The sequence below is a fragment of the Cricetulus griseus genome, chromosome 7 (assembly GCF_003668045.3).
Source record: "Cricetulus griseus strain 17A/GY chromosome 7, alternate assembly CriGri-PICRH-1.0, whole genome shotgun sequence".
Lineage (NCBI taxonomy): Eukaryota > Metazoa > Chordata > Mammalia > Rodentia > Cricetidae > Cricetulus > Cricetulus griseus.
The window spans coordinates 96,757,320-96,770,610 of NC_048600.1; the positions used below are offsets into that span (position 1 = coordinate 96,757,320).

Below are 13,291 nucleotides of genomic sequence, written 5' to 3' on the forward strand. Positions count from 1 at the left end.
CAGGAGGTAGAGACAGGCAGATGTCTGTGAGTTCGAGGCCAGCCTGGTCTACAAAGTGAGTTCCAGGACAGCCAAAGTTACACAGAGAAATGCTGTCTGGAAAAACAAAACCCAAACAAAAACCCAGTATTTCTCCAAAGGTGTCACACTCCAGGCATCTATACTACCTTCCTCATTTCTTCTCTCCCCCTTCCTTTCTTTCACCACTATTTTTTCTTGCTATATATAGTTCAGGTTAGCATTAAACTCACTGTGTAGGACTATAGATATGGCTTGGTGGTTAAAGCCTTGTTGCTTTTGCAGAGGACCTGGGTTTGGTTAAATAATAAAACAACTCACTGTGTAGAACAGGCTGACCTCAAACCTGTTATTCTCTTGCTGGGATTGTGGATATGCACCACCATACCTGTCAACCTTTTCATATGGTTGTAGACTGTTGAGATTGGTGGAGTAGGTTTTGTTGATAAAGGGAAATCCAAATGTTAATAGAAATAAAAACTAAGGCAATTTTACAAAGTTAATGGGGTCTTTTTAAGTGAGTGAGTGTGAGGTACAGAGGCTGCAGAAAGTTTGATTGGCTCTGACTAAAGCTGAGTATCAGAACTAGTCTGGGATACATAGCTCAGCACATAAGTTGTCAAGTCTGACAACTTGAATTGGATGCCCAGGACCCACATGGTGTGTAGAGAGAACTGACTTTTCCAAGTTATGCTATGGTGCATGGATTCTTATGCATACACTTACAGGTACTTTCCAGTGAATGAATAAAAGAGATTTAAAAGTTAAAATTCTCACCATTTTAGAGAGATGAATGAGGTTGGGGCAAAGTTAATAAAACAATCTGAGAAGCAAACTGCATTTTCTTTTGGCAGAGGCCCAGCTCTGTAGTTTTGTAGGCAGATATTGGGCACTAACAAGGGACTTGATTTAGGGAAGTGCCCTACTATTTTTTTTTGTCAATTTGAGACAATCTTAGTCTCCTGGGAAGAGAAAACTTCAATTAAGGTATTACCTAGATCTGATTGGACTGTGGGCATGTCTGTGGGGGGATTGTATGGATTCCAAATTGATACAGGAAGGCCCATTTCACTGTGGGTGGTATCATCCCATGGACATATAGGAAAGCTGCAGGTAGTGTTCCCACATAGTTCATGCCTTCAAGCTCCTGCTTTTAAATCCCTGCTCAGCTGTCCCTCGGTGATGGACTGTGTGCCCTGGAAGTATAAGCCAAATAAATCCTTTCCTCCCAGAATGAAGCCAGAACAAAAGGAAAGCTAGCCACAGAGAAAGAACTTTTTGCTCTGTCCTTCTCTCTTTGCTCTGATAAAAGGACATGTGACTGCATAGAAACCATGGGAAGGAGTCTGTTCCAGGGCAGCCTCAGGAGAGTGAATAGCAGTGGTGCTTCAGAAACTAGGTAAAATGACAAGCATTTATTCATGAAAGAACAAAGGAAAGTTATCAGGAAACCATCCTGAAGGAGAGTGTAGGAATTAGGCCCAAAAACTAAAACTGTTGTGAGGCCTCACCAAGTTCCGGAGTTGTTCCCTGATTTTTGGCTCCCAAGGCCCTTCGACCTGTGGCTTTTGCTTTCTTGGTTTGGAGAAATAGAATGAGAAAGGAGGAGTCTTTTGCTTTTCACCCGACTTGTTGCAGGACTTTGAGATGAACAAGGGGTTCAGTTTAGCAAGTCGAAAGTCTTTGATACATAAGTCATCTAAGCCCTCGGGCTCCTTCCTGAACCTTGTAGGCTCTACGTTCTCAGTTTTAGGTGTATCATACACAAAGAGAACCTTGTTCTTCAGCTTTCTTTGGATCCAGGGGTTGCTTGAGGCCCAAACAAGTAACGTTTGTTTTATCTGCATGGAAACAAAGACCCTGAGGTTGGCTCACTTTGGGCTGGGGCTGGGAAAGGAGGTAGCATCTGGGAGAGGGAATTCTAGACATGGTTACTATGGCTCCAAGGAATCAAGCCAAGGGACAGTGTCTGAGTACTTCTTCCCCAATTTCCCATTGTTGACTGAACAAATAGTAAGGTGAATGGGAGGGGTATGTGACAGGGATGTCTTACACTCTTCTTCACAACCTGGGACTCTTCTTCATCTAGCATGTCCAGCAGCAAGTGGAACACCTGTTGGTTACAGATCCCCAGGGCACCCTGGCAGAGAATGAGTAAATCTGCCTAAGTAGCCAGCCTCAGGAAGGTAAGATGCCCCATCCTATCCCATTTTACTCCCTTTGAGATGACCTATGGCCTACAGAGAGATTTGGTTTCCCTTTCCTTTGGGGAATCTAGATCCCATTATCAGTGAGTCAGGACCTTTTTGTAATACCTAATAGCATCCTTCATACCCATCTATCATTTACTCTATTCATTCCAAGACTTGAACCTTCAATAGAACTAGAATTCTGAAATAACCTCCCCAAACCACAGTTCTTTCTTATCCTCAGTAACTGCTAAGTCATTTACTCCCTCACCATCATCAATACACCTCAAGAATTGAGTCAGAAAAAATAGCCCAGCTTACCAAAGAGATGATTGCTTCCTGACGGTGACCGGCATCTGGGCTCATCAGTTGCCTGTGTAGAAGGGAATATGTTGTTTAGTTACAGGGAAAGGAGAGTGAGAGGGAGGCTGGTTACATTTCAGGCCCAGAGTGAGTTGGGCATGATGGTGAGTGCTGCTAATTTCATTTCCTTCTTTTGGTTCTCAAATCAGAGAAGCTGGGAGGGTTCACCATGAAACACTAAAATGATCAGGGTTCGTTTGATCATCACCACAACTCTTGGCCTTCTGAAAATTCCCTTGGGGTTATAGTACTTTTTTATAACAACTCTGAGTGATATTACTAGCTTCTTCCCCCTCCCCCCCAGATAAAAGCCTAGAGTCAGAATGACCTGCCCCAGAAGAACAGATAAGGTTTTCAGCCAACCCCTTGGGTGCCTTCTGGCCCCATCTAGTCCAACTCACGCTTCCATCAACTTCGTTATTAAAGGCTTCATCTTGAGAACTTCGGCTGTTTCAGACACAGCCTGCCTCATTGCCTGCAGAGTGGGATAACAGAAAGAGGGAATGCTGGGATGTACCATTGCAGTACTTCATATACCTTTATTGAACACTCAGTCTTTGTCCCAAAGGGTATCTGCCTTGAGCAACTGGAATAGGTAAAGAACAAGCAAACAGGTAACTACAGTACTCTGGAAGGTGCACATAGGATTTCCTTATTTGATCTTGGGTTCTGGGATATTTCCCTGGAGGAAGTGTTGCCTCAGCTTGTTGAAGAATGAGTGGAAGGATAGGGTAGGGGGACAGTTTATTTACTGAGGTGGTCAGACCAGGGCTTTTCAGAATGCACTCAGTAATTATTCTGGTATATGAGGGCAAATCAGGATATAGCCACCCTAAGCACAACTGGTATGTGGCTCTGAGAAGTAAAGCTGGAGAGGCTCTGAGCGTGGTAGTGCACACCTGTAATCTCAGCCCTTGGGAGGCAGAGGGAGGAGGATTGTGAGTTTGAGGCCAGACAAGGTAGATTAAAAACATGGACTACATGAGAGGAATAGGGTAAAACCAGTGTGATAAGGGTGTGGGGTTTGTCGGGAATCACTCCCTCAAGAGAATAAAAAGGAAACAGATTTGGGACTGAAAGTTATGGTCTTACTAGGAAGGGTTCATTGTGTATCTTCCTCTTGAGCAGGTCAAATGTGAGTTCCTCCAGCCCCTGTGCCTGGATCTTTTCCAGCCCAATGGTCTTGAGCATCTGGGTAGCTTCCAAGCGATCCTAAGGGAAGGGACAGGAAGGTGTGAAAGGTGATGCATTTTTGCACTCTCCAACTCTCCTCTTCTAGTGCTAAGGAAGGTACCTAGAGCTTACATCAAGGACATCAGAGTGTAGCTGTTCCAGAATGGCTTTGGTGACTGCAGCTGAGTGAACATTCATCATCTTGACCAGCATCCTAAGTGCCTGTGAAGGATCGGATAGGGCAGGGTATATGGTGTGCCCAGAGGTGTGTTGACAGCCAAGCAGACTTTAGGACTGGGCCTAGAACTCATTTGGGAACCGGGAGAGGGTGCTTCTTTCTGCCTCTTGGCCTTTTGAATAAGAGTACAAGTGGATGTGTGTACACATAAATGAACACTCATATGCCAAATATATGTATGTATGCACACATTTGTCCATATATCCCCATAGTCATATATTTACATATTCATAAACACACAGAATTGTGATGTGCACCCAGCTGAAGTTTGTTTTCTTTGGGATGTGATGGTAGGACCATACTCCACCCAAGGCAACACTGGCCACTGTTTGCCAAGCACTTTGCAGGGATCCTGGCTTCCTGCCTCTCATACCTTCATCCTCTGAGACATGGGCCCTTGGCACAGACATAGTAGCAAGAACTCTTGGACCATGCTGTTGCTAGGCCTCAGGAAACCCAAGCACAGGGCTGCCTCTAAGGACACTTCATTCAATGACTTGTTTATCAGCTTCTTCAGTGCAGGCACCAGCTTTTCCTCATTTCCAACTTTAGGTCTCTTAAAGGGAAACAGTATATGAAGTGAGCAGCAGGAGGCGATATATCTTCACCTTTTAGTTTTTTTCTTTTTTTTGAGATAGAATCTCATTTTATAGGTGACCTCAAATTCAGGATCTTGTTACCTCAGTCTCACAAGAGCTGGGATTTCAGGTACATGCTGCTATACTTGGCTCAGGCTTCATGTTTTCTAGAATATTGCTTCAGACCAGTTTTCTCTAAGCCTCAGGCCATCACATGATTTTTGTACTCTTTCCCTAATTTTTTACTCTCTCCTAAGTCATCATTTAGAGTGAACTTTTTCTTTTTTTGAGACAGGGTTTCTCTATGTTGCTCTGGCTGTCCTGGAACTTGCTCTGTAGACAAGGCTGGCCTTGAACTCACAGAGATCTGCCTGTTAAAGTGAACTTTTTAAAATGAAAATTACATTTTGGTTAAGACTTCTAAAAGTTCCTTATATAGAGTAAGAGCTCACATACTTAAAAAGCCCACAAAGCCACATACAATCTAAACTGTTAACTTCTTTGACTAGCCCTTCATTTCTGGTTGCTTTTTCTATTTTGATTCCACTTCAACAACACTGGCTTTTCTTGCTGATCTTTGACCATGGCAATCATGTTCCTGCTTTTGTGCTGACTAGTCTTTCTGTTGGGGGTATCCTCTCTTCGGTATCTGTAAAGCATCTTCATGTCTTACTCAAATTCCCTCACTGTTCTTATTGGACCTTCTCTGTCTACTATGCCTAAATTATAGCCTATTTTCATCCCTACTTTGCAATCTTAATGCTACTTACTTCCTCCCACCACACTTGTGATCTCTAAAGTACTATATACTTTCGTAATTAAATTATTTTGTGAGTCCCGAAACAAAGGCAGGGTGCTTTGCCTTTTTGGTGTTTTTGATAATCTCAAGGGACCAACAGTGCCTGACACATGGTAACTGTTTAATATGTATTTGCTGAATAAATGGATGAGTAATGGATTCTTTTTTACATGAAACACTGTTGGAATTAGAGAGTGAGGGCTCTAAAGGGGGAAATAAGCGAGAGCCGTATCAGTTGACTCCCTTAGTCTCTGTTCCTTCTTGACAGAGGTGTTGCATCAATGGGCTGCTTTAGAGGTGATGATAATGATGGCTCCCACTTAAAGGGCACAGACATGCTAGTTTCTTGAAGAATCTTGTTCACTCTTTTCGGCTTTACAGAGCTTGTCTAATGGTAGTATATCAGCCTATACTTCTGTTCAACTTTAGAGGGAACTCCAAAATGACAGTGTCTTCTTATACAGGCTACCTTCTTCTGGACTCAAGTCCCAGCTCAAATCACTGATTACCTTGACCTTCTTTCCCCAATTACAGATTCTCTTCCCAGTCACCTTGCTATTCGGCACAGCAGCCCAGGAGTTCAGAGCTACTCGTAGCCCCATCAGGGTCTCTATCCTTTGACTCCCATTTTGTTCCTCCAACTGTTTGATAATAGCCTGGATCACAGCCTTATTCAAGCAACCTGGACAGGGAGAGTGCTCAGGTCAGGGCAGGGCTTCAAGAACCCCTCCTTTCTGTAAGGGCCCATTTAACACCACTTTACTCTTAAGACAGGAGGTCTAAGTACTGGTTTCCAAGGGGTTGCCCACCTTCCCATTGTATCAGAGAGCAGCTAAGCATGAATGCAACTTGTAGAGGTTTCCTTGTCCCTCTCTCAAGTCTATTTTCCTTTTTCATCCTGCATTCTCTCTGCCCAACAGTGTCTAGGGTAGTCCCCAGACCCTGCAGAATGCTAGGTTGGAGTCATACCCACTTCTCTTCTACCCATACCTGTAGAAAGTGGCTGCACTTTAATACCTCCCCAATTCCCTACAAGGGTGAGAACGTACCTAGGATGACCAGGGTTTTATAGGCCTCATCCTTCACTTTTGCTGAACCAGTTTGAACCTGATTTAAGAAGGAAATAGTGAAAACATACCATAAAGGGCTAGACAGTCAAAGCTTTAAGGATTGCTTCAGTGTAATTTCTACAAAATAGAAGTCAGAGAACTAGAGAATGGCTTGTTTATGTTCACACAGAGTATACTGGCAGGATGATACTGGCAGGTGGGAGCAGCACCAAGCCAGGGAAGTCGGCATCTGTGCACATCGCTGTGTGGTGTTTCGTAGTCACTTGGCTTAGGCAAGCACTTGGATTCGCAGAACTTCTATTTGTGAGACACTATTAACTTTTCTGATCTGTAAGATTGTAGGTGTGACTATAAAGAGTGATTAGGGCTCAGGCTGGGTGTGGTGACTCATGCTTATAATTTCAACACTTGGGAGTAGGAGGCAGGAGGATTGCCCATGGTTCAAAACCTGGGCAACATAGTAAAAATCTATCTACACACACACACACACACACACACACACACACACACACACACACACACACACAAATTACCACCATCAATAATGATAGCAGGATGCTTAGCTTAACATATGTAAGCCTGGAGTAATGTTTTAAGTCAGAGGTTGGTGTAAGTTTAAATCCCAGGGTGGTGTATGTTTCCATGTGTGGTGATAGACCTCAAAGGCTAGTATATGCTAGCCAAGGCTTTGCTACTGAGCTACCTCCCCAGTCCTTAGTGTTCCAAGACGGGGTCTTGCTATGCAGCCCAAGCTGGTCTTGAACTCATGTAGCTCAAGCTCTCATGGAACTTGTAGTCTTCCCACCTCTACCCTCCTGAGTGCTAGGGTTACAGACATGAGCTACTAAGCCTGGTTGCAATGCCAGTTCTTTTCTGGCTTTTTAGTCCAAAGTGTTTTCATAAACAAGGAGGATTGTAAGATTTCCACTCCCCTCAAGCTGCAGTCTAAAGAGGCCAAAGGTACAAGATGGGACTTCACCACGCAACAGTGGACCTGACTTTTCCTGGTGCTCTGGGAAGCCTTATGTGTCCATGCTCCCACCCTCTACATACCTCAGACCCTCTTTCCTCTTTCCCTGAACTCCATGCAGCCCCCAGACTCACCACCTGCCACAGAGCTTCTATGACAAACTTGTTATTGATGCCCAGTTGGCCTAAAGCCTGCAGGAAGACAGATAGCAGAAAGGAAATTGACCTTGGATACCAGCTCAAGAGTTATTGTCTTCTGGACACAGCTGAAATTTATAACTGGGGTGTTCCCCACTCCCCACATCCACCTTTAGCTGGTTCTCCCTTTCCATCTCAGCTACCACCCCCGGAAGCTGCCCTCCCAGCATCCCCTTGCTGCTTCTCACATAGGCTGCATAGCACTGCTCATCTTCCCTTGGAGATTTCAGGCTGTTTGTGAGTTCCTGCTCATCCAAGATTGGCCAGTTCAATGGAAGAGAAAAGCAGAACTCCAAATTGGAAGAAGTACAGTCAACCCTATCCCCATCCTCCCCTCCATATTGCAGAGAAGGACTCAGGGACGAAGGGTAGGTAGTCTGAACCCAAAGTAAAGATATCCAAAGGAAAGGAGTGTCCACAGTCCTCATCCCACCATGGTCCTGACCTTTACTCTTTGCCACTTCAGAGGGTCCTTGGTGGGATCTAAGGACCCGGTTTCCAAGTTAGGTTTTAAAGTCAGCTTGCTGATAGAGACATGGAAGTTTTGTATTTGGGCACTGTCTTTGAAGAACCTGTGTGAGAAATTGCACAGACAGCCTTCTTCCTCCCCTCCTCAGGCCACAACCCCAACTGTGCCACAGAGCCTCAGAGAAGAGACCAGAGAAAGACTGATATCAAAGAGGACTCAATGATACTCCCTTGATGGAGCTGCCCTTCTAGAATCCCAGGGTCCTCTCTAGCACCTGACTTGTCCCACTCTTGGACCAACCCATCCTAATTTTTCCTCTCTTTTCCTGGAGGAGTTGCATGGTGTGAAGAGTATAGAGATGGGCAAAGCACACCTTGGGAGCTTTCTCTTTCTCCCAAGCATCTTCTGTGACTCCCGTTCCTTGCGTTGATCATACAGGGTGCGCCAATGTAAGAAGAGATCAGACTTTCTATTATACAAGACAGGAGTTGAGTTTGGCCTGCTTGGATGAACCCTCCATCGCTCTGGACTTGGGGGAAATGCTTCCTTTGGCAACTGGTGGGGAGAGAAAGTGGCAGAGCAGTCAGAGGGCTCCCCTAGGTCATTGCTGGAGTTCTAGGATCAGAGAAAGGGGTATTGAAGGGAGGAAAAGGAAACATGAGAGATACCACTTTAAGCCTGTCATCTAGGTTGGTGCCACAGCTACCATCTCCCCCATTATATGACTTGGAAAAGTTTACTTTACCAAAGCTTCAGTCTTCTCTGTAAAATGAGCTAATTCCTTGTTCTGTTCTTCTCCCAAGATAGTTGTGCCGCTCAAAAGCACTCTAGATCTCAAAGGGATTTGTAAATTGATCTGAGTTCACAGTTTGTTTACTTGAGAGTCTCAAAGCCTTTGAAAGGTCACATGGGCAGAGAGGAATTAGGTCAGAGCTGGGGGAGATAGAAAGCTAGGGAAAAGAGGCTACTGCGCATTCAGACTCCAGCACCTACCGTATGTTACATAGTTCTCCACCTCCATGAATTTCATAGACTTTTTTCAATTACTGTCTTAACTGTGTGACTATTCTGTTGTGTGTGTTGCTGAGACTACATGTAGGGCCTAGTGCAATTAGATCCCAGGCCTCTAACTTCGTGGTACAGTTATGACTGTAGCAGAGGGGTTCATGTAGGCCAGTGGTTTTCTGAGGATCTGGCCAAGATTCAGCCATCTCTCAAACTTTTCTATCTTTACAAAAGATTTTGCTGGGCAACAGGGAACAATGGATTTCAGCCAGGAAGTCTCAATTTAGTGACTGATAGGATCTTAAGGGTTTTCCAGTGATTATCATGACTTCAAATCATGGAATATTGACTTGTAGAAATAGGTTTTCTATATTTAGAAAAGCACAAATAAGAAACTTCCAAAGACTGTCAGCTTAAATTTGAATTTCAGGTAATGAATAAAATATTTAGGACATTGATATATTTTAAAAACCCCATACATTGTTTATGGAAGATTTAAATTTAATTGGACAGTCTGTGTTTTATCTGGCAACCCCAAGCAAGGATTGCTGCATTAACAAAATGATTCCTTTTAGCAAGCACACTGCACAGCCAAGGCCTTATGGACTTTACCTCATTAGAAACTCTACACAAGGGGGCAGGCATTGTTGACCTATAACAAGGAGACTCTGAAGGCTCACTCAGAGAAGGGAAGTAACTTGCCCAAGATCACACAACATTAATATTAGGCAGACCCACAGGAGAATGTCAGTAGTTTTGTGAGCTAGCTTGAATTGGGAGTGAATTTGGTGCCCTTCCTACTTTGACACAGTTCCTAAGGTAACAGAAGTTACTTACCTTGTAACAGGACAAGGGCAGGTGAACAGGAGTCATGGCTCTTCTGAATTCTGGCAAGAGGAGCAACGATATATGTGTGGTGCAGATAAGACAGTAGTTAAAAAAGTAGATTCAGATGCTTGGTGAGGCATTCATTTGTTTGGCATTTAGTAAATGCTAGCTCTAGAGATTTCCCTAGGAACCAGGATGGCCCTTTCCCTTCAGTGGCATGTGGTCTTCCTGTTACTGTGCCCACAAGCTTCTCAGAAATGCCATCGAGAACTTCATTTCAACCAGATCCCTGGTGCCTTCCATGCCATTGGCATTTAAGGAACACAGGAGAGTGTTCTCAATCCTGGTTGCCTATCAGAATTATTGATAGTTGAACACTCCTAGGCCAAATTAAGTGTCAGACTTAATTTGAGTCTGGTTTGTGGTAATAGAGTCTAGGCATTTTGGGAAGCTATCCTGGAGATCCAATAGTTAGTTAAAGGTGACAACTGTTGGTCTCATTTGTTTTCTCAAATAGGAATGTGCATTAAACTCATCTGGAAAGCATGTTAAAACTCAGATTTTTGGGGCTCATTCCCCTAGTATCTGATTCTCTAGGATTTGATCTGATGATTCTGGGACATTGTGAGAATCACTGACCTAGCAGTTGAAGCAGAAATTCTGGTCTGTAGTGATTTACAAAGGGAAACTAATGTGGAAATATACATAGACAGTAGGGCTGAGAGGCACCCTGGGGGCTGGGGAATCAGATATTTGTATCCTAGAGGAGATGATACAGACCAAGTCTTGCATATAAGCAAGAGTTAGCTGGGTGGTGGTGGTGCCCGTCTTTAATTGCAGCACTCAGGAGGCAGAAGCAGCCAAATCTCTGAGTTTGAGCCCAGCCTCATCTACAGAGTGAGTTCCATGACAGGTAGGGTTACACAGAGAAACCCTGTCTCAAAAAATTAAAAATTAAAAAAAAGAGTTAATCAGAGAAGCCAGGGGTAAGAGCAGTGAACTTAGGGAAGACCTTATGCAAAGAGCTGGAGATGTGAGAGCTGGGTCAGAGAACAAGGAACAGGCATTGGAGAAGCTGACGAGCACACAGTCAGGCCTACTGAGGAGATAGACTTGCTGTGAGGCTGTGGAGAACCATCAACTGCTCATAGGCCTGCTGTGGCCTTTCCCATGCATTTGCTAAACCCAGGGCGGTGTCTGGAGATGGGACTGGGTAGCTAACTCTGTTTTATCAGGCCCCACCCCTGGCTCCAGTCCTTCCCACCCATCCTCACTTTTGTTCCTGTCACGATATTCCAGCCATGGACAGTTGATCATTGACCTAGGCATTTGAGAGAAAATGTCCTCTTTTTCATTGCCCATCTTTTTTGGTGTAGGCCAGAGGTGATCTAGAACAGCCAAAAATGAAAGGATGTGAAGCAAAGGGGGCACAGCTTGATGAGATCCTTCCTCTGGCACAAGAGAAACCAGGACGGCCCTGGGACTGACTTCTGGAGATGGAAGCTTCCAAGCTCCCAGCAACCAGGTTGCCTATGGAAACAAAACCCATTTCCATTGTTGAGCTCCACTGCTGGCCTTCGCTGGCCTGCTGACTGAGCTGCTCATTAAACTTCATTTCCCTCAGCAGAAAAGTGGCAAAGTTACGTGTCTGCTCGACTCCAGTGGCTTTGGTGGGGCACAAAGTGTTTGTGAACCATCCAGCGCAAGTCAGCCCATGTTAGGGGTGGGAGTTGTTCACAGGATTGGGCATCAGGAAACCTCTTTTACATGCACGCACACCCCTCCTTGCTGGTCGAAGGGTGTGTGGTAAGGCACTGCCGTTCAGATCTCTTCTGTTTGCTTATGTTGTTCCATTTACCTTGTAGCCTTTTCCCTCCCTTCCTACCTGACTCAGAGCTTTCAAATCCATATCAATGCTGTCATTTCTGAAGGCTTTCCTCCCCAAGCTTCCTTCCCCACCTGACTCTGATGTAATCCTTTTCTTACTCCACCCCAGTGTCTACAGTACTGGTCAATATGCAGCAGGAAGCCTACTGTGTATCCTTTTCTGTTGCTGTGGTTAAAATACTCTGACAAAAGCAACTTACATATGAAAGGGTTTATTTTATTTCAGAGTTCGGGTTCTAATCCACTATGGCAGGGAAGTCACAGTAGCCTGTCAGGTATGGTGAGAATACTTTGTGCTTAGCACACACTCTTCATTCAGTCCAGGGTCTGGCCCTCACATTGAAGGTAGATCTTCCCACACTGCTAAGCTAATCAAGGGATTGGAGAGGTAGCTCATCGGTTAAGATCATTAGTGAAGACCCGGGTTTGGTTCCTGGCACCTACATGGCAACTGGAAATGGTTTAAAACTCCATTCCAGGAGATCTAATGTCTCTTCTGACCTGTATGAGCACTAAGAACATACATGGTGCACAGACATGCAGGTAAACACCTATACACATAAAATAAAAAATTTAAATTTATGTTTGAAAAAAGAAAAAGGAAAATCTCTTCCAGGTATGACAGTGGCTTAGTTGATTCCAGACTCATTCAGGGTTTCTGTGTGTAACAGCTCTGGCTATTCTGGAACTTGCTTTGTAGTCCAGGCTGGCCTCCAGCTCACAGAGAACTGCCTGCCTCTGCCTCCCTAGTGCTGGAATTAGAGGTGTGTGGCCCTTCTGCTGGGCCAGACTCATTCAATCTTGTCCATCAAGATTAACCATGACACTATGTATCAAGAAACTATGGGTCATTGGTCTAGAGAGGTGACTCAGTGGTTAGCACTGAGTTCAATTCCCAGAACATGCATGGTGACTGACAACCATCTATTACCCCAGTTACAAGGGATCCAGCAGACACACATATGGTGAACATACATGCATGCTTGCAAAACATTCATACACATAAAGTAGAATAAACAAATCTAAAAAAGTATTAAAAAATGGATCATTGAATTATCTGTCTTAATATAAGTAAATTGATTTGATATGCTTTTATATGCTACATAGATGAAGATAACATTACTCAAATGGAATTCCTATCAAAATTACTTAATCTGAGTCCAATTATAAGGAAATAAGAAAATCTAAATGACTAAATACAAAAATATAATCTAAACATCTAACAATTTCAATGCTCTTAAGGACCAAAAAAAAAAAAAAAAATGTTGTTCAGCCAAGTGATTCCAGCATGAAAATTCAAGGCCAGTTTGGGCTATATACTGAGATCCTGACTCAATAGACTGATGACTGGGCATGATGGGTCAGCTGTGTAAACTCAGCACTGGAGATGGAGGGAATTATCTTAAACTCTAGGCCACTCTCATCTACATAGGGAGTTCCAGGCAATTTAGGGCTTTATAGGAAACCCTATTACACACATTCTCTCTCTCTCTCTCTCTCTCTCTCT

At 44.1% G+C, this 13,291-nt stretch overlaps 1 protein-coding gene across 1 annotated transcript; it reads right to left on the reverse strand.

Annotated features, from left to right (window-relative positions):
* Nucleotides 1–1,493: 1,493 nt before the first annotated feature.
* Nucleotides 1,494–9,942, reverse strand: Heatr9 (HEAT repeat containing 9). Its single transcript, XM_035448135.1, has 14 exons — nt 9,907–9,942; nt 8,438–8,619; nt 8,041–8,167; nt 7,784–7,840; nt 7,533–7,589; nt 6,408–6,465; nt 5,910–6,040; nt 4,355–4,537; nt 3,876–3,965; nt 3,663–3,782; nt 2,972–3,045; nt 2,529–2,580; nt 2,072–2,158; nt 1,494–1,859 (listed from the first exon to the last, which is right to left on the reverse strand). The coding sequence occupies exons 1-14, from the start codon at nt 9,940–9,942 to the stop codon at nt 1,494–1,496; spliced, it is 1,620 nt and encodes a 539-aa protein (XP_035304026.1).
* Between the last annotated feature and the right edge of the window lie 3,349 nt (nt 9,943–13,291).